This window comes from Coenobita brevimanus, chromosome 26 (genome assembly GCF_032717465.1).
Source record: "Coenobita brevimanus isolate Jiangsu-jjx chromosome 26, ASM3271746v2, whole genome shotgun sequence".
Lineage (NCBI taxonomy): Eukaryota > Metazoa > Arthropoda > Malacostraca > Decapoda > Coenobitidae > Coenobita > Coenobita brevimanus.
In genome coordinates this window covers 43,558,635-43,584,942 of record NC_136979.1, presented here as the reverse complement: position 1 = coordinate 43,584,942, position 26,308 = coordinate 43,558,635, and the positions used below count along the sequence as shown (strand labels likewise).

The 26,308-nt window shown below is 43.9% G+C and overlaps 1 protein-coding gene across 1 annotated transcript; it reads left to right on the top strand.

Annotated features, from left to right (window-relative positions):
* Positions 1–5,241: 5,241 nt before the first annotated feature.
* On the top strand, positions 5,242–21,811 carry Nubp2 (NUBP iron-sulfur cluster assembly factor 2). The gene is made up of 6 exons (XM_080268080.1): positions 5,242–5,306; positions 6,203–6,407; positions 10,695–10,807; positions 14,932–15,040; positions 15,766–15,922; positions 21,444–21,811. The coding sequence occupies exons 1-6, from the start codon at positions 5,291–5,293 to the stop codon at positions 21,666–21,668; spliced, it is 825 nt and encodes a 274-aa protein (XP_080124206.1). The 5' UTR covers positions 5,242–5,290; the 3' UTR covers positions 21,669–21,811.
* The last annotated feature ends 4,497 nt before the right edge of the window (positions 21,812–26,308 follow it).

The following is a 26,308-nucleotide window of genomic DNA, read 5'->3' as shown; positions in this document are numbered from 1 at the left end:
AGGTGCTGTTTCATGTCTGAGGCCGTTTTCATATTTTGCAGGCATGATTCAACTTGAAAGGGTGCCAAACTCACTGAGAGTGGTGTGGTGGGTTCTCTCATGGACCTGAGGGTGTGGGGAGAGGATAGCTGGGACAGGTGGGGTGGGGGAAAAGGCCTACCCGGGGCGACTGAGAAGTGTGGGGAAGAGGCAGGCAGGGACAGAGTAGGATGGGAGAGTGTGTCGGCCCTCGGGACTGGGACCAAGCATGGCGAGTAGGCACGCTGCCTTGTGCCTACCCTTGGTGGAGGACAGCTCGCCGGCTGGTCTGGGAAGGTCTCGGCCGAGAGTCCTGGGAGCGTCCCTCAGTGACTGGGGGCTGCGGTCTCGCCTCTGTCAAGAAGCCGTCAGGGGCTGCCTGCGGTGTCTCTTCCTCTGGGAGTCCGGCAGCGATAGGTGATGTAGGGGCACTGGCTGCAGTGAGCGTATCCCCAGGCTCACTATGGGGCCACTCCAGACCCTCTCCAACAACGACTCTGCTAGGGAGCTAGCTCTGCCCCTCGGGGTGTGGGGAGAGCGAGAGGGGTGTCCCACTTGGCCTCTGGAGGAGTGAGGCAAGCAAGGGGCATTGCCCTTGGTGGGTGTCGCAGGGGTAGTGGATGAGGGAGGTACGGGTGGATGTTCCCCTCCCGGCGGGCACAGTGGGTGCCACTGTGGTTCCACTAGACCCTGGGACTGCAGGTGAGAGGAGCATGGTGGGCATCCTCTCCCCGGCAAGCACATTGGGTGTCGTTGTGGTCCTGCTCCCAGCGGGGGTAGCAGGTGAGGGAAGTATGGTGGACGTTCCCTCCCTGACGAGCACAGTGGACATTGTCGCAGTCCTACAGCGGGCAGTAGGTGAAAGGAGTACGATGGACGTCCATTCCCAGACGAGCATGGTGGGCGTTGTCGTGGTCCTACTTGGGACTGTGGTTACCCGAGTCCCACCCCAATCCTGGTGAGTGATGGTCTGGGTAGAGAGCAATACAGTGGGGTGGTGTGCCTCCCGTGGGCTCCATTGAAGGGAAGAGGAGTGCATGGTGGCGAGGGACTTATGCCTGTCTTGCTCGGGCCCTTTCTGCACCTCCCTGTGGTCTCCTCTTGGAAAAGTCACATACCCGTGTCTGGAGGTGGTAAATGCTGGAGGTAGCAGTCTGGTGGGTTGGCGTGAGGTGTTGGAGGAGTGAGGTCCAGTGCTGCGTGGGTAGGTATGGCTCCTGGTGGGGTTGGCATACTATCTCAAGGGTGGAGGTTTGTGTAGTTCTTTGCAGGAGACGTAGAAGTTGTGGTGTCCCTCGGAGGCGTTGTCTGTTCCCCTGGGCAGGGGTCAAGAGCGTGCGTTTGATGTTCATTTCTTGCGGCACAGAGTGCGGTGACTGGCCTGGTGGCCAGTGACTCTGGGCTGAATGCTGGAGACAGGTGAGGTGACCTGGGTTTTATGAGGTCGCAGGGGACACGCATTAATCGCCCTTGGGAGGTTGGCCGCTAAAATTTTCCTTCTTGCATGATGTAGTTTGAGGAGTATGGGGGAGGTGTCTTTGGAGGAGCTGGAGGTGGTGGGGGTGGGGGTGGGGGTGAGGGTATGGGTGCGTATCTTGTTGGTGGGCGAGAGAGATGGCTGGATCTGGTAGTGGTGATGGTGAGGACAGGTGTAAGTAGCGAGGAGCTTGGGCCATGTGATGAGACGGCCGGGTGGGGGTGGTGGGTTCTTGGTTTCGGTGGTGGAGTTTTTGTGTTAGGTGGTGGTGGTGTGGTGGTGGGCGAGGATGGGGAGCTGGTGTGGGGTTTGGTGTAGGACGTGGGTGTGGAATGAGGAGTGGGTGAGGGTGAGGAGTGTGTGGGTGTGAGGTGGCCGGTCCTAGTGGTGGCGAGGGTCAGGGTAGGTGTAGGCAGCGTGGAGCATCGGTCACGTGGTGACGTGGCTGGGAGAGGGTGGGGGGTTCCCCGGTTGGATGGCAGGGCCTTTGTGTCTGGTGGTGGCGGTGCGGCGATGGTTGTTGAGGTGGGTGGTAAGGTTGCTGAGGGTGCATGGGGGGTCTGTGGGGAGGTTATGGAGTTGGTGAAGGATACAGTGGGGGACGAGATTGTGGAGGAGGGAGTGAGTGAGGGTGATGAGTGTGATGGTTTGAGGTAGCAGGTGTATGAGTCGGTTGTGTGGTCGGGGGAGGCGGGTGGTGGTGTGGCGTGCTTTGTTGGGGAGTGAGTGCGGCTTGTTTGAGAGGTGGCGGGTGGGGGATGGAAGAGACGCACGTGGTGATTGAGGTAGGTACCCGGGGTGTTGTGGTATGGTACTGGATAGTTACTTGGTAAGGGTTGGGAACGTTGATATCTGTATATGGTCGCGAGGTGATAGTTTGTTAGGGACTGGTAATTGGGCCACAACAACTGAGTTGCCTGGCTTGTAGGGATTGGTGGGGGCGATGTCAGGTTGAAAGTCCTGGTGCTTTTGTAGATGATGCAGTCGGCTCCTGAGGTGGTGAAGGGGGTCGGACATGGGGGGCGTGGAGGGGGACTGTAGGTGGTGTCGTAGCGGTAGAAGTGGGGTTTCTTCGAACACTCGTTTGTGAGGGGTAACGCCGTCTTCTCGGGGACAGGTATACATTCCCACTGTACAATTTTTATGTGGACTGGCCAGTCCCCGTTTCGCGTTTCTTCTATCCTGGCCCGTACCTGGTTGAGGAGGGTGCGGTGACTTCTCTCACATATCTCATTCCCCTGTGGCCAGTATGGGGAGGAGTGGGAGAGTTTGTACCCGAAGATGATGGCGAGTTCCAATTCCATATCTTTCTGGTAAACTCTGGGACGTTGTCTGAGTGAAGGGCTTGGGGGATGCCGAAGAAGGGGAAAATGTGGCAGACGAGGGCGTCGGCCACGGCAATGGCGTGGTGTTGTTTGGCCGGGCATACAATCAGGAATTTTGAATATGTGTCTACGAAGGTTACGATGTATTTGTAGCTTGCTCAATTAGGGAAGTCCAGGGTTTCTATACGTGTGGAGTTGCTAAGGTTAATTCACATTGGGGAGGGTGGTGTAAGGCACTGGGGTCTGATTTTGATTATGGTGGTACGAGATAATTTCTGATGGTAGCGTGTTTACTTTATTACCCTCCACTAGTATTCTGCTTTTGACTAATTATTATCACTTTCTCTACCACTTTGATCTTGTCACTGTATTAGTCTGTACACTGTTCACTGTATCTATTATTTTCTCTAACACTGGGTATTGTCGCTGATTCCTGCGACAAGATCAATTCATTGTTCTGCCTAGGCACTGTTCAGTCACTGATATTTCACAGTTAGGGTCACTCAGGTCTGCGTCTGGCGCCAGGGGCTCGGGCGAAGTGGCGGCATAGCTCCGCTACTGACGGGGCTGGGCACCACCAGGGGCCTCCGTGCCCAGAGGGCACGGATCCACACTCGGGGGCGTCCGATCTCGTCCAGGGCTGTGGGTGGCGAAAAGGCCAGCGCTATCAGGACTGGGGATAGGAGTGTGGCCCTCAGGACTGGGGTTGATCAGTTGCCTGAAACGGTCGTTCAGGCTCCTGACGGAGGATGAGGACCTCTGCCGTCGAGATGTGGGGAGTTCCTGCCCGGGAGTTCTGGGGGTGGTCTGGGGTTCCTGAGGGCTGCGGTCCCCGGGGCTTGGCGGCGCCGACAGGAAGGGGCTGCGGCACCGGTCTGCGTCAGGGTCTGTCAGGTGGGTCTCCTCCAGGGCTAGTTGTAGGGAGCAGAGGTCAGGTGAGGGTACAGGGCCTCTCCAATACTCCTCTACGCCCGAGACTCCCTCTGTGTCAGGGGTTGGGGAACAGGCATCAGCTACAGGCGGCAGAGCAGCTACAGGCCGTCTCCTGCCGTAGGGCCCGGCTACTAGCTGTGGCTTCCTAGGGGTGCGGCTACAGGCCAGCGCCAAGGCCCGGCTACTTGCCGTGGCCTGAGGGAGTGGGTGGCTGCGAGCAAAGCCAGGGGCACCTTCGGAGCAGCTACAGGCTGTCTGACGAAGACGGGAGCAGCTACAGGCCATCTCCTCGTTACCCTCAGAGCGGCTACAGGCCGTCTCCTTCAGGAGGGGTGAGCGGCTACAGGCAGTCTGATGAAGGTGGGAGCGGCTACAGGCCGTCTCCTTCAGGAGGGGTGTTGAGCGGCTACAGGCCGTCTCCTTCAGGAGGGGTGTTGAGCGGCTACAGGCCGTCTCAGGAGGAACACCTTCGAAGTGGCTACAGGCTGTCTCAGGGGGAACACCTTCAGAGCGGCTACAGGCCATCTGACGAAGGCGGGAGTGGCTACAGGCCGTCTCCTCGTTTCCCTCAGAGCGGCTACAGGCCGTCTCAGGGGGAACATCTTCGGAATGGCAACAGGCCGTCTGATGAAGGCGGGAGCGGCTACAGGCCGTCTCCTAAAGGAAGGGGTTTGAGCAGCTACAGGCCGTCTCATGAAGAACACCTGTGGAGCAGCTACAGGCCGTCTCCTGGTTACCCTCAGAGCAGCTACAGGCCGTCTCCTTAGTGAGGGGCGAGCAGCTACAGGCCATCTCAAGGAAGACACCTTCAGAGCGGCTACAGGCCGTCTCCTGATGAAAGCGGGAGCAGCTACAGGCCATCTCCTTATAACCCTGAGCCGCTACAGGCCGTCTCCTTAAAGAGGGTTGAGCAGCTACAGGCAGTCTCTGGGGTGCTGGCAGGAGCTGGATAGGCAGCTCCACCCCTTAGCTGGTTGGTGAAGGCTCGCCCGGAAGGTAGTGTGGTACTCCTGCTATGGTGACGGCGGGCGGGCTCCGGGTCATAGGGGCGCGCGGCCCAGGCTGATTTAGGCCGTTGTCGCACCGAGTCCCGGCGCGCTGCTGCTTCTCATCTGTGGGCTCCTTGTGGGGGTGTCTGGATGTTTACTGGGGCACTATGCTGCATTTTACTCTATGGGGTGGGTGTTGCACCACCCCTTCCGTGGTCTCCCGTTGAGGTGGGTATTTCAAATTAAACCAAACCTAACAGCCTAACCAAACCTCGAGCTGGGAAATGGGAAATGAAATCCACCTTTGAGTACATTTGAGTAACTTTCTTCCAATTCGCTGGAAACAAACAAGGAACATGATGATAATAACGGGAGGGGGAGAATCTGCAGGAAAAAGTTATTTACTTTCCTGAAAAGAATAATACAGAAAACTGGAGAAATATGAATTGAATTGTTAAGATCTTTCTGCTGCTTAAAGTATACATTTATCCAAAAATACTTACTGGCCAAGCTAAGCAAGTTGAGAAGTAAAGCAGACCTATACTAGCATGGCAGCAGCCACGGGTATGTATTGGGTAATGGTTAAAATTCCAGTACCATTGTAAAATTTGTATTAGTGACTATATTACCATTCCTTAGAGTTACAGTACTGCTTATAATGTTAACTGTTGCTTTAGAGGTGGATATCCATGGCTTCTCTAGTACCGTACCAGCCTCGTGACACAAGTAAAACCCTGCTATACGTGACACCCCATCATATCGTATCATTTATAAAGGCTCCAACATGCTTTCATGCGTCAGCAAGCACAGCATGTGTCTGGTATAGGAGAGGGTTTAAGTAACAAAATGGATCAATCAGTCAAGCGTAATGGAGCTTAATGTCAGGTGATTTTTTTATGCCCAGTAACTGATCATCAGTAAGTTAAGTGGAGAGAACACATGCCACATAAAAAGATCCCTTAGCATTGAGGGAGAGCCCTCTCAATGTCAGGAGAGGCAGCAGCTCCCTGAACTTCATCCAACCACCCCCCAGTCTAGATCACATGATTAAATCATTTTGATTTCATCAGTGCCAATCCTGCGGGAAATATTTGATCCACACTTCCTCTAACTAATCTGCTTTGTAGTTGGTGTTGTGGCTGCGAGCTCATCTGGAGATGAACCTGGTGAACTGTAGGTTGAAGTTGCCCATCTCTTACAGCTTATCATTTTCCTTTTGGGGGGACAGGGAGGGAGTTAATGGACATTTGTATAACAGGACAATGGAGCCATATGTTTCTATGTGTGTCACCACTGGATAGCATACTCCCACTCCTGGATCAGCTTTTATAGACAGGGTTGAAACTGTATTTGAAAGTTTTTTCTTTAATATACTGTAGGCATAGCAGCAAAAGAGACTGTCATAAATGATGACGTACTGAGGACTCATTGTACTATCATATACATTCTTCCATTAACAGAGGGCATACTGGAAGGGGTAGGTCAGACCCTGCTGGTGCTGTCGGGTAAGGGAGGTGTTGGCAAAAGCACAGTGGCAGTACAGCTGGCACTGGCGCTTAGATCATCTGGGCACCGTGTGGGGATACTGGACATTGACCTGTGCGGCCCATCCATACCACGCATGCTGGGTGTCGAGGGCAGGGATGTGCTCACCACGCCACAAGGGTCAGTGGTCATGCCATGGTTCAGATTCACAAACAAACATATGACCAATTGCTTCTCATTGCTCAGATTATGGTCTGCTGGAAGAACAAGACACAGGGGAAGCTACTGCACTCACCTCTCCTTGTCTGTGCTAAAACACAGCTGACAGTAATATTCCTCATATAGCAAAGATTTGTGTTTATAAAAAGAGGAAAAAACATGGGTAAATTCTGCACATTGCATGTATTTCATGGTTTAGCACACAGGAGAACATAAAGAACACATCTGCCATAATTTTATTTTTGGGTACCAGTACTTTTGCATATCACCTGGTAGGACAGGAAGCAGGCACTTTTGATGGTGTGTGAAATAAATTTATGTGATACACCCTTAACCTGAGAACCCTCCTTGGTCATCCACTTGTGTAGCATACAGTATAGGAGCAGACAAGAAAAAAGTTAATTTGCTCTTGCAGTAAAATACTGTATACTGTATATATTGTACGAAGGGGTAATATCGGGGAAGAAAAGGAAAAAAAAAAATCTTAATTTATTGGTTGCTATCACTACAAATGAAACCTCTTTGTGGTAAGAAAGACATATATGGAAACTACAGGCTGTATTTTAAAGCTGTGTTCTCCAAAACTTTCCTTATAAAATTAAAATTAATTTTCGCCAATATTTGAAAACCCTTGCTGATATTAATCCATGAATGGGGTGATATCAGCATGCTGCTTTTTTTTTTTTATTCATAAAATAGGATGCAGCCAGTGCATTGAAGTGATTATTGTTCAAAATCTTAAGATATTGTAGCAAAACATGTAAATTCAATTACAACATATTGCATTTGAAGTAAATAACGCACTAAACTTTTTAAAAATGGGGGGGGGGAACTGGTCCCGGATCGTTTTGTTTTCGTTTCGTTTCGTTTTTAAAGGCTCCAACATGCTTGCATGTGTCAGCCTTGGTCACCTAATGGCGGCTCTCCACGCTGCACGATCCATTGCAGCCTCCCTGTTCAGTCCCTTAACCCTAAGGTCATACTTAATGACCTCGTCCCATGTCTTTCTCGGTCTACCTCTCATAACCCCACCCCCAATATTAACACTTCTCGCCTTCCTCACCCAATTATCACCCCCCATCCTCTCCACATGTCCAAACCACCTCAATCTACCTCTCCTCATCACAACACCAATACACTCTAGTCCCATCCTACCTCTCAACTCTTCCATTGTAAACCCAGCCCCTCCAGGCCTTGGACACAGGGACGCACTGGATGTAACAGATTTGAGAAAGCTTTTCATTACTCATGAACAGGGATAAAGCAATGGATGCATGTGATCTTTAAGCATAGAAAACAGACTATACCAGTAAGTCTTGTACTACTATAAATTACATTGGTCAAAAGCATCACAGCTTCAGTCAGTATTTGAAAGCATCCTTTTCCTTAAGAATTACAGTAAACAGTTTCCCTAACCATCCTGAGCAGTGGAACTGGCAGTAAGCACTTAGCACTGTATTTTTTTTTTTTCCCCATTGATTTGCTGAATTGTCAGTGACCCAAAATCATTCTTACTTCTTAAATAACACTTTTCCGCTCCTAAAAGAATACATCCGCAGTTTGCTCACAGTGCAGTTTTGCCTGTGGAGTAGTGGTCTCCAGACTCAGGCACCTTAAATGTATGAAGACCTTCCTTTTTGGTGTTTCTCTTTGTAATCCTATAATATTTCACCATGCGGTTGTCATCGTCCTCATTGGTCTTCAGAAACTGTCCTTTTTAGTGTGTACCCCTATTGTGTTGGCTGTAGTTGAATGCTTTCAGCACATAGTCATAATCCCCTTCCATTAACCCCAAATCTTTGGTCACCATAGTCTTCACTCTCAGTTGTCCATGTTTTATCCTCTGTGGTACTTGTTTCATCTGTGTCTTCTTGGCTTTGGACCTCAGAGACTGCTACAGATACATGGGATTCCTCATCTGACCCTTCTGTTAATTGCCAGATTATCTTCAACATCACTCTCGGTCCCCTCCATATGTAAACAAGTTTACAAATTAATAATAATCACCCTTGAGCACATACTGTAGCTGCCAGTGGCAGAAATCCATTATTTAAACTGATGCTGTTATTGTCCCACCAGGTATGTCAGTATTACCCCACCTTGGAACAATGCTAATAAGTTGATAATATTACCAGTTATCAGCCAGCTTGGTGAGCAAAAAGGTACCTTATAGAATCTGTAGTTTGCAGAAGGTATACAGGTTTGATCCAAGTGGGCTGTCATGGTGTGTCACGAGTCGGCTAGTGACATTAAATTTAGTGGGAAACTGCGAACTCTAGTGGAATCCCAGTGTTTATCATTGAGTTTAATTGCTGCGTATTTACCCGGTCGGGAGTGTTTTCAGAGCAATTTTTCACTGTCATAAATGATCGTCTTTGTGCGAGACATTAGCACTTCCGCTGAGCGATTTATTACCGGCGTGTTTCGCTCATTCTGGCCATTAGTAATGGAGTTGGACGCTCGCCTCTTTCCCACGATTTGAAGTCAGTCAAGGTTTGTACACCATGAAAGCAGGTTGGGCCCAGAGCATAGCAGTGCCGCCGTTGTCCAGTTCCTGAATTTCCACCTAGATGGTGAATCGGCGAGAGACTTAGCGAGTGCAGTGTCCTTCCAGTAACGACACCCAGTCATCTGCTTTGTCCACTTTTCTGACCAGTATTTTCTTTTCGTATTTTCCTAGGTTTAAGAGTTTAGCTTTTGAGTGAGCAAGTGAGTGCGATCTCCTTAGTTTGAATTCATTTTGAAATGTAACGTAAATTTATTTCTCTGTAATCAATAAATTTAACAGTTTTTTTTTTCGAGCTTAATGTAATGTAAATTCTCCCTACGTGTCAAGTGGGGTTGGTGGAGGATTAGTGCCCCTCCCTGTAAAACAATTAACTCTAAGCCCTTGGCCATCCCGTTTGGGATACATGGCGTCTGTCAATGAATGAATCTTATTTCACTTATAGCTCCTAGTTTGCATAAACACTTTGCTATTCATAACTGGTATTTAGGCCAGTCTTTTTGTATTAAGCTTAAAATCCGTTGTGTCATCTAGGAGTTAATGCACCAGCAAGAATCTGGTATCATTAATAGCATCAGTTATTGATTGTCAGGGGTGAAGTCACTTTCTTCAGAGGCTAACAGTACTAACAAACAGCAATTGTGAGGAATTAGTCTCTGCTGCGTACTGTTGAGAAAGTTTATAAATTCTCGTCCTGAGAGAATCAGCGAAGCAAGCCAGCATAAAGTAATCATTGCTTGATTTTTAGCAAGACAATTCATTGTCCCTGCTTTCAGCATTATCAATAATTATCCTTTAATATGTAAACACTTGAAAAACCCTGTGACATGGTGCTATACACAAACTTATTTCCCAGTACAATTTTGAGTCTTTGGAACATCTCATATTTTTCATCACTCAACAGTCTGCAGCATAATGAACTCAAAATTGGTTTTAAACTAAGCCTTTCATCATAAAGAAGAAACATATGTAATGTATTCCTTTGTTTTTGCCTAATTGAAAAGATAAAAATCAAGTTAGTGATGTTAACCCACTGATACGATAATACCCTGTCATATAGCATATGTTCATGTGGTCCCTGTTAAGTTAAAGAAGTGTCAGTTTTTGCATCCCCATTTTACACTCCTTCCTTATGACTCTCTTTTCTTTCTCTTGCACTGAAAGATTTTGTCGTGGTTCAGCAAGAAGTCCATTCCAAAGAACACATTTTTCTGGCATTTTTTAGTCTTACTGCTGTGATACCTTGTGGTCTAGTGAGTTAAGACACTCCAGTCAGAAGTGACCCATAAAGGTTTACCACTGGTGGGTGGTTGATATTTATTGTCACATGATACTTCCCGTGGACAAGCAACTGCTCAGTCTTGCCATAAGTGTCACTGTCACCTCTGTGCTCTGGATGGGAAAATAAAAGATGTCGTTTTATTCATCTTAGGAAATACGGTATGTACTATAGTGCAAGAGCAGAAACATTATGATAATTTTTGGTACAGTGAGATGTAATATGATGTTTTGATACAGTGACATGTTTAAACTTTTTTTTCTTTGTACTGTCAGATGATCTTATTTACCTTAGGGGAGGGTGCATAATGAAGGGTTTCATAAAATTCATGGTATCCATATCACCATACATCCTTTCAATATCTTCAAAATAAACCTCTTATTTTTTGCAGTGGGAATACATGAGATAGGAGCACTTTATACTACTGTGTGTTCCAGTCTGCCACATTCTCTGATATTTGCAGAAAATGGGTTCCTGTTTATGTTGATGAAGATAAGCGCCTGAGTGTGATATCTCTTGCCTTCTTCCTGGACTCAAAGAATGATGCTGTAATATGGAGAGGCCCAAAGAAGAATGGTCAGTATATTCCATTTACCAGTAATTGTCAAATACTGTACTACTGATGGAATCTTGTTGTGTATGGTACATTTTATTTATTACACTTAACAATCTTAGTTCTGCTAAGAAAATTTTGGTCATCATCATCATCCAATCTTATGTTGCCCCATGAGGAGTGTAGGAGCCCAGGGCTGGGCAAGTTGGTCCTGGCTTTAAAGATGAGAGTGACCAGCCTCACTCATCCTTTAGTGGCATTACGTGAGCAGTAAACCCAAACCACCCCTTGGATATAAATCTACACAGGCTCAATCTGTTTGGAGCGTCGTAATTACCCACTAAACCACCAGGCACCATAGTTTGGTTAGTGTAGTAAATGGTTTTCTGGTGCACAGGAAACCATTTGGCATGTCACTCAGTGTAGAGTCACCCATAGGCAGAAGGAAGAGGAAAGAATTAAGGAAAGAAACACAGAAGAGGGAGTGTAAAGTCACCCATAGACAGAAGGAAGAGGAAAAAGTGAAGGAAAGACAGAAGAGGAAGGAAGTAGAGAGGAAAGGGCGGACACCCAAAGCAGCACTACATTGAGTGAGTGGATGGTAAGTGCCTTCACCCATTGCCATTGCATAGCAGAGTAATGCATTACTCCTGTTTAATTTGATGACATACTTTCTCGTTTTTTCTTGTTACCATCAGATACTATTATTCAGCTAAGTAAAGACATCTTGAACTGGAGTGGCTAGATACAGTATCCATCAGAGTGAAGGGTTAAAAAAAGTTATTGTAATTTGTGTTATTATGTCAGTTAAATACATCACATGGCAGACGTTGCAAAGAGCCTCGGAGAGCCCGGTAAGTGCACAGGGCCCCAACTGTATGGGCAGGTTTGCATGGCCATATGGAATCTGAGAGGTGTGAATGAGGAGAGCAAGAGGGTGGAAGTAGTGAATGTGTTCAAGAGTGCAAGATATGCTCTGATGGCATTGTGATGGCATGGAATGAAGTGTAGGAGTTGGAGGATGTGAAATGTGTAAGGTTGGGCATGAATGGGCAAGGGAGGTATAAGGAAGGAGTTGCATTTTTGAAGAATGAAGTGTTGCAGAGTGGAATGAGAGATTACAAATGTGTCAGCTTGAGATGTATGTATGTCAAGTTCAAGTTTGTGAAGGTGAAAATGGCAGAGATTGTAGCATATGCACCATGTGATGACAGGAGTTAGACAGAGAAAGCCAGGTTTTGGATTGAGTTGGATGAAGTAGTAGGAGAAATGCCCAGGAGTTATAAAGCATTTGTAATGGGTAATATGAATGGGAGAGTAGGCACTGGTCCTGTGAATGATATAATGGGCAGTAACGAAGTACTAGGAGAGAACAATAATGGCATGTGACCGAAGGACTTGTGTCAGGAAAGGAGGTTGTGCATTTGTGATTCTTACTTCAAGAATAAAGATGCTCATAAATATACATGGTACAGAGGGAATGGAGATCATGTTGAAAGGAGCCTGATTGATTATGTGCTCGAAAATGTTCCTGGGAAGTGTTGCTGATACAAGGGCAGTGAGAGGATGAGGAGTGGAGGTTTGCCAGATCATATGATTGTGGTATGCAAGATCAAGCTGAGAGGAATGAGGCAGACCGCGAGAGAGAGAGAGGAGCAGTCAGGAAGAGAGACTGAAAGCCGAGAAGCTGAGGATTAAAGAAATGGCAGATGAATACAACGCCAAAGTAGGGGGTGAGTTGGAATCATTGAATTGGAATGAAATGGATCTGAATGACTTGTGAAATGCATACAGGGATTGCATAGTTGGGAATGCTAAAGTGATGTGTGGTGTTGCAAGAGTAACAGTGAAGAAGAGAGGTACGGCATGGTGGGATGAAGAGGTCAAGAGAGCAGTGGAGGAAAGAAGAAGTAGCTAAAGTGGATACAGGACAGGGGTTCATTTGAAATAAGATTTGAATATATTAAGAGCAAGAAGCACATAAAGAGACAAGTGAAGAGGAAAAAGGAGGAGGTAAATGATGATGTAGGAAGAAAAATGAATGCAAATTACTCTGAAAATAGGAGGTTATTCTGGGAAGAGTTGCAAAAATGAAGTGCCAGTGGAAAGAAACGTGCAAGTGTGAAGGATGTAAGTAGTAGATTATTAACCCATGGGGATGAAGTAAGGAAGAGATGGAAAGAATATTTTGAAAGTCTGATGCATGGGAATGAAGAAAGCAGAGCAGCTGTAAACATTATTGGGTTTGGGGGTGTGCAGAGAAGGAATGTAGTGCCAGGAAACGTGACACTTGCAGAAGTAAAGAACACTGTGAAATGGCTGATGAATGGGAAAGCAGCTGGTGTTGATGAGATGTATGCAGAGATGATTAAGTGTAGTGGAGAGAGCAGAATGAAGTGCTTGTTGGAGATAGGTAAGAAAGCATTGATGAGTGAAACTGTGCCAGTAGAGTGGAAAAAGGCTGTGATTCTACCTCTGTACAAGAATAAAGGGGAGCAAATTGGGTGCAAGAATTATCATGGCATAAGTCTGCTGAGTGTTATAAGGACGATATATGAAAGAATAATTTAAGAGAAAGTAAGAGAGATATCAGAAGACCTGATGACAAACAGGGTGGCTTTGGGAGTTGCAGAGGATGTGTGAACCAAATATTTGCAGTGAGACAGCTGGTGGAGAAGGCCTGTGTGAAGGACCATAAGGTGTTTATGGCATTTATGGATCTGGAAAAAGCATATGACAGTGTAAACAGAGAAGAAATATCGAAGGTTTTGCACATGTAGTGTAGATGGTAAGCTGCTAGGTTCCAATGAGAACTTTTATGATGTCAGTGAACCATGTGTAAGGGTAAATGGGCATCTAAGTGAATGGTTCATGATCAGTGTGGGCATGCAGCAAGGTTGTGTGATGTCCCCATGGTTGTTCAGTATATATATATATCGATGGGGTGATGAGAGATGTACAAACACAAGTAATGAAGAGAGGAATGGAATTGGTAATGAATAGTGATGGATGGAATATCTCAAATTTGATGTATGCTATTGATGGAGTACTGCATGCAAATACTGGACAGAAGCTTGGTAGATTAGTGCAGAGTTTTGTAGATGTTTGTAAATGTTGTGCCTTGAGAGTAAATGTAGAAAAGAGTAAAATGTTGGTTTTTGAGAGAGAAGTGACTCCCAGTGTGATGTTACAGTGAATGGAGAGAGACTGGAATTGGTAAGGGATTTCAAATACCTGGGTAAAGTGATCGAAAAGAAAGGAAAATTTGCAAAAGAAGTGGAAAGTTGAGTGATGCAAGGAAGGAAAGTAGCTGGTGCAATGAAGGCCTTGAGAAGAAACAGAGGCTTGAGTGTTGTTTTGCACGAATTTTACATGAAGGAGAGTTAGTGCCAACTTGAACATACGGGTGTGAGACTATGGTGTGGCATGAAAACAAAAGGTCAAGAGTAAGGGCAATGGAAATGGAACTGTTAAGGAATGTGTGCGGAGTACGGAAAGTGGATAGGATACGGAATAATGCGATTCGTGAAAGAAGCGGAGTGGGGAAGCCTGGACACCAGAATTGAAGAGAGTGTACGGAGATGATATGGTCATGTGTAGAGAATGGATGACAATAGCGTGGTGAAAAAGGTATATCTGATTGAATTTGAATGAGGGAGGAGACGAGGTAGGTCACGAAGAAGGTGGAGAGATATGGTGGATGAGTGTGTGAGGAAGAGGGATATGCAAATTGGTGAGGCTAAGGGACTGACAAGAGATAAAGCTGGCTGGATGAATTTTGTGCAGAGAAGTGTATGACCTGGGGTTTCGCACCCCTTTTAATGTGACATCATTTGGATTGACTCTATTGGATAGGTATATGCGAAGCTACAGTACATGATGGAAATCTTTTGGCATATCAGATGGAGCCAGGATTCCATGGGATTGAATGATGAGTGAATGGAAGCATGGCCCATTGAAGTGGGTACACTTTGGCTATCTGGATGCTTCTGCTCCTCACTCCGCCGAAGGGTGGGAAGGGAGGTCTGGATGATGATGATGATGATGAATACTTCACCAGTAATACAGGATATTTTACCCCAGATAGTACTACATAATAGGGATGGATTGAGCTTACTGTACTTGTGAGGCTTTGTTATCATGGTAGCAATGATCAAGCAGCTGTTGACGAGCATCATGTGGGACGTTGACTACCTTATCATTGACACTCCACCGGGCACCTCTGACGAGCACATCTCAGTCATGGAAAATCTCAGGTGGGTTTCACTTCCCCCTAATATTATTTATCTTTATTCTTTTATCAGTATTATTTTATTTTATTTTATTTTTATTTTTTTACCCTTTCAGTTGGGCAGCATTGATATATACCATTCTTTAGGACTATGAAATCCAAGAACTAATACTTAGCAGTTCTAGAAATATGACCTAATGGTAACCTGTAATATTCCTACTTCCAGGTCTGCACCTTCAGTGTTGAAATAACATTAAATAATGACTGACAGTTGATTTAAACTGTGAAATCTAAGAACTGCTGTATATTCTTTCACCTTCACTTGTCCCAGATTTGAGACCTTTGGCCATTTATTTCAGTGTTCATTGGCAGACAAAGACAGTGTTATGGTTCTACATTCTTTCCATGGCTTTTCTTCATGACTAGGGGGCAGGGTGGCTTAGTGGTAGTGCATTGAACTTGGGACCAGGGGTTCGTGAGTTTGAGCCATGCTGGAAGGGGTAGCACCCTCCTGTAACCTAGCAAGGCTATATGATCTAATAAGGTCTAGCTTGAGGGAACATTTTCCTTTCCCTTTCTTCATGACTAACACCACATTCTGGTGTTAATCTCTTGTTTTACCTCAGCATTCAAGATAGAGAGATGGCAGTTTTAGGCCAAGTTAAAATGAGAAGTATACACTGCAGTACAGTGTTATAAAGATCACTTTATACATTGCACAATGGTAGCCAGTAATGTTTCCACCTCCAGATCGACGCCATCAGTGTTGGGAGCAGTGGTGGTAACAACACCACAGCTGGTGGCCGTGGCAGATGTGGCACGAGAGCTCACCTTCTGCAAACGCACCAAGATCAACATACTTGGCATCATTGAGAACATGTCTGGTTTTGTGTGTCCCAACTGCTCGGTAAGTCTGGCTTCATTTCATAATTATTATTGTTATTTTATTCATCTCGCTGTGAATCTCATTTTTACAGTTCTTACAATATGCAGAGATAGCAGAAAAGTAAAATGCAGTTAGCAGTCCTCTCACACACAGTACTGGATGTGTACCGTAACAAATATTTTCTTTTCAGCAGTAAACTTCAGAATGATGACGCACGCACGCACGCACACGCACACACACACACACACACACACACACACACACACACACACACACACACACACAGTGAGATGGAAAATATTATAATAAGAAAAGACTTGAATGAAGAAGAAAGAGAAGTGTTAAAATCTTTGAAGGAACATGTAAAGGAAAAAAATGATAAGAGGACAGAGGAAGAATGTAATACCTTTTTTTGGAGAGTGATGGATATGAAAGTAAGGAAGTGGTATGTATAGAAATAGAAGCGAAGGAAACTAAGGGGGATAGCTGTGAAAGATCAGAAATTGAGGAAGTGGTACTGACGGAGAGAAGGAGAGAAGAGGGTATAAAAAACATCAAAACTAATTTGAAGGCGATATACACTAATGTTGATGGTTTAATATCGGCAAAGCTTGAAATTAACGATTTCTTGAGAGAACATGAACCTGATGTCATGTGCTTTGTAGAGACCAAATTAAGAGAAGATACTGGTGTTCATTTGGGAGATGGTAAATACAAACTGTGGAGAAGAGACAGAAAAGAAAAAACGGGAGGAGGAGTGATGATAGCAGTGAAGAACAACATAAATATAGATACCGTGGAAATGGGAGAAGGCAGGGCTGAAGTGATATATATGAAATTAGAAACTGGAGACAATGTCAGGAGTGATATGGCGGTAGTGTATGTTCCCCCTAAGACGAGAGCATGGAATGATGATGAATAGCAGGAGATGTTGTCAGATGTGGCTAGTTATTTACAAAAAATAATTGAGAAAAGCAACAATATAATTTTGGTTGGTGACTTTAACTGTAAAGAGGTGAACTGAAAGGAATGGGACTCAGGAGGCAGCGAGGATTCGTGGGGCACTATATTATTAAATATAATAATGAATAATGTGATGACGCAATGGGTCAGAGAAGAGACACGGTTCCGAGGTGAGGACACACCAGCAAGGTTAGATTTACTGTTTACCAAAGAACCCGATGTAATAGAATCATTGAAATATTTCTGTCCTCTAGGAAAAAGTGATCATGTGGTCATTGTGTTCCAGATGATAATAGGGAAAGTCGAGCCAAGAAACGAGCTTCATAGACAGGGAAGATACAATTTTGGGAAAGCAAATTTCACAGGATTGAGAAAATTTTTTGAAAATGCGGACTGGAGAAAATTCAGTGAAACAAGAGAGATACAAAGGAAGTGGGATATCTTTCTAGAACTCTATAATTTGGGAGTGGAAAAATTTGTACCAAGGGTAAGAGGGAAAGAAAACAGGAAAAAGGAGTGGTTTAATAGAAGGTGTATGATAGCAAAAAAAGAGAGAGATAAGGCGTGGAATAACTGTAGAAAGAGAGGTAACAGCAGAACAAAGGAAGAATATAAAAGAACTAGAAATGAATACACAAGAATACATAGAGAAGAAGAAAGGAATTTTGAAAAAGGTATAATAGACAAATGCAAGGATGAACCCAAGCTGTTTTATAGATTTGTTAATGGCAAACTGAAACAAAAGGAAGGAATCACCAAATTGAAAGTAAAAGGAGAGTTCTATAAAGATGCAGCAATGCAAGCTGAAATAATGAACAAATGTTTCCAATCGGTTTTCACAAATGAAAAAGAGTTTGTGGAAGGGGAGGGAGTGTTAGAAATGTACCGGTGCTAAAAGGTATAAAAGTGGAGGTACAGGAAGTGTATAAATTACTGGAAACCCAAGATGTAAGGAAAGCCCCAGGACCTGATGGAATCTCTAATTGGGTACTGAAGGAATGCAGAGAACAACTGGCGGATAAAATACACAGTTTAATTGTGTGCTCTCTGAAAGAGGGGAAAGTGCCACAAGAATGGAAGAGGGCAAATGTGGTACCAATTTATAAGGGAGGAAACAGGGAAGAACCCCTGAATTATAGACCAGTGTCTCTAACCAGCATGGTCGCAAAATTGTGCGAGAGAATCCTGAAAGACAGATGGATAAAATATCTAGAAGAGATGAATATTTTGGCTGAATGTCAGTTTGGATTCAGAAGTGGAAGGTCATGTGTTTCTAACTTGTTGAGCTTTTACTCGAGTGATTGACGAGGTACAGGAGAGAGATGGTTGGGTGGGTTGTGTGTACTTAGCCTTAGAGAAGGCCTTTGACAAGGTACCTCATAAGAGACTAATGTGGAAACTAGAATATATAGGATGACTGAAGGGGAAACTCCTGGAATGGATGAGAGACTTTTTGAAAGACAGACAGATGAGGACAGTAATAAAGGATAGGATGTCTGGATGGAGGGAAGTAACAAGTGGAGTCCCTGAAGGCTCGGTGTTGGCGCCAGTAATGTTCCTGATTTACGTAAATGATATGGTAGATGGAGTGAACAGTTATGCAAGTCTGTTTGCTGATGATGTAAAGATCTTGAGGAAGGTAGAGGTTGAGGAGGATTGTAAAATGCTGCAGGAGGATCTGGATAGGATACATGATTGGAGCTGGACGTGTGCAATGAAATTTAACGTAAAGAAATGTAAAATATTGGAAATGGGTAAAAGTACCAGGAGGCCATCACTGAACTGTTTGTTGGGTAATGAATTAATCACAAAAATGAGAAAAGAGAAAGATTTGGGAGTGCTGGTCCAAGATAGTTTGTCACCTGAAAAGCACATTAACAAGATAGTTCGAGAGACTTATAAACTCTTGACTAACATAAGAGTAGCATTTCATTATATGGATGAGGAGATGATGAAAAAATTGATAGTGGCCATGATCCGCCCCAGGTTAGAATATGCAGCGGTAGTGTGGTCCCCACACAAAAAGAAAGATATTAACAAGGTTGAGAGAATACAAAGAACAGCAACCAAGATGGTCCCCAATCTGGCAGATCTGTCATACAGAGAGAGGCTGGAAAAGCTGGATTTGCCTTCCTTAGAGGAAAGGAGAAAGAGGGGAGACATGATTGGAATGTTCAGGACCATGATGGGAGTAGATAAAATTGACTGAGAAGATCTGTTTTTATGGGTTAAGAGAGCAACAAGAGGACATGGAATGAAATTGAAAAAGTCAAGCTGCTTGAAGGACATCAAGAAATATAGCTTTCCTTTCAGAAGTATAGACTTATGGAATAGCCTGGACAAAGAGATCGTCCAGTCTAAAAACTTAAACGAGTTTAAAGCTAAATTTGACTTACTGAGATACAGTGATGGGAACCCACGAGCATAGCATGTTTTGTGTGTATCACAATTATGTTTATTGGTTAAATACATAAGTATTTGGAGTGACTTAGACGAAAAGGTGGTGCAGGAGAAAAACATTCATGTGTGTAAAGGCAGACTAGATAAATGTGGATATGGAGACAGGACAGCACGAGCATCGCTCAATTCCTGTATACTACAAATAGGTAAATACACACACACACACATACACACACACACAAAAGGTACCCCAAATAGAGACTAATGTGGAAACTAGAGCATATAGGAGGACGAAGGGAAACCTCCTGGAATGGATGAGAGACTTTTTGAGAGACAGACAAATGAAGACAGTAATAAGGGATAGGATGTCTGGATGGAGGAAAGTAACAGGTGGAGTCCCACAGGGCTCGGTGTTGGCGCCAGTAATGTTCCTGATTTACGTAAATGATATAGTAGATGGAGTGAACAGTTATGCAAGTCTGTTTGCTGATGATGCAAAGATCTTGAGGAAGGTAGAGGTTGAGGAGGACTGTAAAATGCTGCAGGAAGATCTGGATAGGATACATTATTGGAGCCGGATGTGGGAAATGAAATTCAATGCAGAGAAATGTAAAATATTGGAAATGGGTGAAAGTACCAAGAGGCCATCACTGAATTATTTGATGGGTAATGAACCAGTCACAAAAGCAAGAGAAGAGAAAGATTTGGGAGTGCTGGTCTAGGATAGTTTGTCACCTGAAAAACATATTAACAAGATAGAGAGACGTATTAACTCTTGACTAACATAAGAGTAGCATTCCGTTACATAGATGAGATGATGAAAAAATTGATAGTGGCCATGAACTGCCCCAGGTTAGAATATGCAGCAGTAGTGTGGTCCCCACACAGAGAGAAAGATATAAACAAGATTGAGAGAATACAAAGAACAGCAACCAAGATGGTCTCCAGCCTGGCAGATCTGTCGTACAGAGAGAGGCTGGAAAAGCTGGATTTGCCTTCCTTAGAGGAAAGGAGAGAGAGGGGCAACATGATTGCAGTGTTCAGGACCATGATGGGAGTAGATAAAATTGACAGAGAAGATCTGTTTGTATGGGATAAGAGAGTAACAAGAGAACACAGAATGAAATTGAAGAAGCCAAGCTGCTTGAAGGATATCAAGAAATATAGTTTTCCTTATAGATGCAGAGACCTGTGGAATAGCCTGGACAAGGAGATTGTCCAGTCAAAAAACTTAAATGAGTTTAAAGCAAAATTTGACTCATCGAGAAACAGAGATACGACCCCACGAGCGTAGTTTGTTTCCTGTATATCACAATTAGGTAAATACACACACACACACACAAGATGACAGTTATATGATACCCAAGAGAAAAGCAGATACAGTATTTGGTACTGATGATGTTACATTCTTGGGTTTAAACCATGGATTGTGAGCCACACCTTAGGCTGGGTAGCGTTGCGTTGCGAGCCACACCTCAGGCTGTGCTGGCCGTGCATCACCGCAAACTACTCCACCCCTGTGCAAACTTATGCATGGCGCTAAGCAAAGATGGAGAGAGATTTTTTCTTTTCACCAGATGATGCCATGGATGTTTATCTTCAAGTTTATAATAATAACTTTTTTTTTTTTTTTTTTTCCCCCCCCCTAAGTAAACTTGCGAATGGCCCTGCACAAAGACAGAGAGAGAGAGAGAGATTAATTTTTTTTCACCAGGTGATGCCCTGGATGTTTATCTTCAATTATAAAAAAAAAAAAGTTAAAAAAAAAAAAATTTGCACACCATAGGATGGGATGAAAAAAGGTAGTTGCACAGTCCATGGGTTAAATGATATATATATGATTATGTAGCCCTTTTAGCTTGCTTTTTATAGCTGTCCCACTTTTGTACTTTCTCCTTCCCTGTTTCTAGATCCTACCTCATAGGTGGAAAAAGGGTCAACATGATGGTGATGATAATAATGCTAATGTGATTAAGTGTTTGAATGCCGGAGAAGGATGCCTTTATGTGGTGGTGCAGATATGAATGAGCTGCTGTAAAAAATTCACCCGCTTCCCTTGCTATTCCCTGAAAGGAGGATGTTGGATTACATGAGAAAGGCAGCTTCAGCCTGCAGTCCATTTGGTTCATATCTAGTGGAGCATGAGACCACAACAACAGTTACACTATATGGTCGGCAGGAGTGCAGCAACATCCTGGCCTCAGGTGGTGGGGAGCAACTGGCTGAGCATGGTGGGGTTCGATTCCTCGGCCGGGTACCCATCGAACCTCAGCTGGCCCAGTGCACAGAAGAGGGACATAACTACCTGGACCAGTACACAACCTCCACTGCTGCCACTGTCTTGAAGGCCATTGCTGACATTTTAACACACACCCATGATGACCCCATGGAAGTGGAAAAGTGATGTGATGAAGTAAAAGAGGTAGGAAGTTACAGTTGAGAGGATTTGAATAATTACTGGTAACCCTTTCATGGTTGAGATAACTTTAATATTCTCTTCCAGCAAATACAGTACTAGAGACTTTTATTGATCTGAATGAGCCATAGGAGCTGAATGTTAACCTTTCCAGTGTAATGATGTCTGTTTTTATTATCTTGCTACTACTGTACCAGATGATTATACAGTATTGAACTTGAGGATGATGTCTTGCAGTGATTGAATCAGCAGAGGTTGTATCTAACTCCTTCAGTTTCTCCCAGAATGAACAGAATCACCTGAGAGTATGAATAATAAAATTATAAAAGACATCCCTATGGTGAAGGGGTTAATACCTTCACTGTTACAAGCCTAAATATAAACGTAAAATGTTCAGAGAGGTTGGACATGATTATACTAAGTTCCTTGGATAAAGGAAATGACAAATGTAGAATATATTATCGCCTGATAAAATGAAAAGTGTTGTAGTGACATCGAGGTGTATTGCATTTACTTTAACCTGACAAGATCTATAACCCCTTTCAACTTGGTTGATGACCTTGTGTAAATCAGATTGGAGGGTTCATTTTATTTTTAACCATGAATACCCATTCTTAACTTATAACTGTGGCTCATCAAAATCTATGCAGCCACAGTTTAATAATCAGTTTGTGAATGGCCCAGTTCTCTCAAATTATTTAAAAAGAAAACAAAAGAAAAAAAAATCGGAGGGTAAAGTAGAGAGGATAAATTGGATCCCAGGACTTCTTTTTAACATTGACAACTACACAGGCCCTTTTTGTTGACCTTGCTGTGTAGAATATTTGGAACATGGAAAGAAGTGTTAAATTATTAGTGAAAATTAAATGCTAGTCTCACAGAGTAGATCTACTGCACAATATACAGTATAAAAGTTACAGAGACTTGGAATCTGTACGATCGCCCAAGTAAGTGATGACTCGCTTTCTTTAATTTGGACAAACTCCATGGGTCTGACAACGTCCACTTGAATGAGAGTTAGGAGACAGGAACAGTCTTTGCCTTCCCTGGAAACATTATTTATGGCTTTAATAAAAAAAAAAAATAATAATTAAAAAAAAAAAAAAAATAAAAAATAATAATTTTGCGAAAATATTAGTTAAGTTTAGCGTTTACTTCTTTTTAGGCCAATAACAATAATTAAGAAAAACCGACATCCGCCTAGGACACCCCTGCATCTCACAAATAGCTGGCCAACAACCCGACCTGTGCCCACACTGTCACCAGCCAGAACTGGCCTCTATTGCAATATCACCTAGACTGCTCTTCCACTGCCTGTCTATGACTCACACTATGTGACAGTCTCGTGAGACAAGTGTCACGTTGACACTGCCGCTGAAATTGTTGCACTTTCCACTGTCGCTTCTCTTCTCTCTCCTGTCTCCTTATACCCTCTGCCTGGCTAGGCATAGCACCTCTTATCTACTTTCACCTACTCTGCCTGCGTCCATCTGCCGTCATGCAGAGGATGCTCCACTTATAACACTTCAGATAACACTTGTGGGCTCTACACCCTGAGCCCATGTTCATACTATTTCGATAGTTGGATGAATCTTAATAACAGCAACAACAACAACATGATAAACAACAAGGGGCGCAAAACTGACTGCTGGTGCACACCATCATTCATGGAGAACTCATCACTCAAATCTCCATTCACCCTTACCAGTGTGTGAGCACCCACATACATAGCCATAACCACCCTAACTAGCCACTTCTCAATCCCAAGCTTACTCATTGCCCACTTCACCACTTTTCTAGGGACTTAGTCAAAGGCCTTCTCGAAATCAACAAAAACATAGTACAGTATACATATAAATGAGGGACGCGTCCCAGGACCCCTTTGGACCCCCCACCTAAACTCCCCCCCCCCCATTTTGAAGTAAGCAGTACCTGTATACAATTGCAGAGAAGGAGGTGGCCTTATTCTTACTTGTAAATCTCCTTTTTCTTCGTCACAATCCCAACGGTGGAAGCTGCAAGGCCTAAAGCACGCCCAATCACCGAGATTCCCTTCCCCTCCTCATGGGGTCTTATAATTTCCAATTTCCTTTCCAGAGTTAGAGTATGGTGCTGCTGCTTCTTTGCAGCAGGCTCCCCCAATGCTGGAGATGATGCAGGGCGCTTGGGAGGCATGGCGAAACAATACGAAAAGGTGAAGAGCTGCGAAAATATCCTCATGTGCAATGAAATTGCGGAGAGGAGGGACGTGGACTCAACTGAGAAGCGCGCGAAAATTTGTTTACCAGAGAAGGGTTAACTCGTTTTCTCTTGGCAAGCGAGTGTGGTGCACATTTTGAATTTTTCATACAGTATTCCATTAACCCCTTCATAGCTGCCGGCCTTGAACGACGCTTTACCGTTTCAGTGTCAGTGACGTTGAGTTAGGGCATCCTATAAAAAACTGCGAACAATTATGGTAAGGGAACGAAGGTCACTGGTGTGTTTACACGACCTTACTCTACCATCCCAAGCATTCTTATGTTACATGCGCCCTAATTTTGAGTAAGTTTCTTTCAGCAAGAGAACATAATTTACCACCTTCAAAATAGTCAGGAAAATACAGACAACAAACTAGAGGAATGTGAATTGAATTGGTAAGGTCTTTAGGCTGTATGCCTACATGAAAGATTATGGGTTTTACAATTTTAAGAGACAATATGGAACAAAAATGTTTGCTAATCAGAAAAAAAAATTACTTTTTCATCCCACATGTTCTCGTAGGTTAGAATTCAGTTCACATTCTTCGTTCGGTATTGCTCTTCCAAATACATTTCGGACCAACTGAGTTCTGCCCCTTAAAGTTAGTGTACAGTACATTTACTGCTCATTCTTTTGTTTGTTCTTATGTGTGTGTGTGTGTGTGTGTGAAAGAGAGAGGATGGATACAAATAATAATGTATTCCATTATTGCTTTCATAGATGCTGACCTTGAACAACACCTTCCTGTACCGGTGTCAGTGATGTTGAGTTAGGGTGAGCTGTAAAGAACTGCGAGCAATTATGGGAAGGGAACGAAGGTCACTGGTGTGTTTACACAACCCTACTCTACCATCCCAAGCACTCAGGCGTTCACAGTTCACTTCATCCCAGATGTTTTCGTCGATGTTTACATGTTAATGTAACAGGCATCCTTATTTTATTAATTAATACATGAATCATAGCAAATCACAGGATGGGTTTAGGGGAGAAAATTAAAATAATAAAAAAAAGCCAGGTGTGCCAGATGAGTCTTTTCACATATGTAAGAAAAAGAAATTGATTTTAGAACTTTGAAAAAATGGTCCCAAGGCCGATCACGGGAGCATGCAAATTTCTGAACCCACAGTCATTCAGGGGGCTAAATATAGCCTTTATTTTAAGCAGTAAAAGCACCTTACCAAATTGGTTCTTCCTGATAGTCTGTTATATATTTCAGATTATTTCTGGGTTGGTAAATACAGTAAATGTTTCTTGTTAAATGTTTCCCCGTCATTTATAGCTGTTCTGGTGAGACAACTCTTGTTTATTTCGTTAACATAATGGTGGAAGGGACTGTTCTTCCCTAAGTGTTTAACTAAACCTGGCCAAACCGAGCATATCTGTACCTAATAATTTAACCTAATCTAACTTCCAGTTGGGAAATTGGGAAACGATATCCACCTTTGAGCACGCTGAGTTTCTTCCACTGCGCTGGAAACGATCTTAGCGGAAAGTGATGATAATAACAGGGATGAAATTTTTCAGCAAGAAAAAGTAATTTGCCAAACTGAAAGTTGTCAGAAAATTACAGAAACAAGCTGGAGGATTATGAATTGAATTGGTAAGATTTTTCTGTTGCTTCAAGTGTATATTGAGAGAGACAAGTATCTTCCCAAAGTCTGATGAAAATAGGGTGGAAAAATCGAACCATTTGAAACACGCACTAGTAGAAACAGGGTTTTCACTGTATTTCGCCTGGTGTAAATTTTCTTCAGATGGAACTGGGAAGATAGTTGTGTCTTTAATTGTACATTTACCGGTAAATAAATCAATCTAACAGTACTTGTGTTTTGTTTCTGCCGGATTAATCGTGATTTCACACTATTCAGGCACCTCTTCACACCATACAGTATAGTCTGGATAATCGGGCTATCTCTGTGATTTCCTTTCGTATCGATTTTCGTATCAACGAGACAGATATTTTCATATTGTGGAATTTGTCCTATATTCATCGCTTTCGTACCATCGCAAATTTGTCCTTCAGGTTTTCATATTTCGAAGAGGTATTGTATATACAGTAAGTCCTCGTATTTGGACGCATTTTACTTCGATGCCTCATTTTTCGCACGTGAAAAGTGTCCAAGTTGTCTCACAATTTGCATATTTCCCCACAATTTGATGTTCCCAGCTGGCAGCCGACGACGCATACCGATGCTGATTTGTTGGCGGCCATCTTGCGACCACCCTGTCCACCATAACCGACATGGCAACCACCTTTGGTGCATACACCAGGACTATGCCTGAGGCAACCAACATCCTGTCAACCTTGAGTGATCTGAAGTCTCAAGTGATAGCCATCTACAACAGAAACATAAAGGAGCAGAAACAAGCCCAGATCACATGATATT

Excerpts from the sequence above, each read along its gene's own strand:
- Nubp2 (XM_080268080.1), top strand. Across the intron at positions 15,041-15,765 it reads TCAGTCATGGAAAATCTCAG|ATCGACGCCATCAGTGTTGG; the intron begins GTGGGTTTCACT and ends TTCCACCTCCAG. Across the intron at positions 15,923-21,443 it reads TTGTGTGTCCCAACTGCTCG|GAGTGCAGCAACATCCTGGC; the intron begins GTAAGTCTGGCT and ends TATGGTCGGCAG.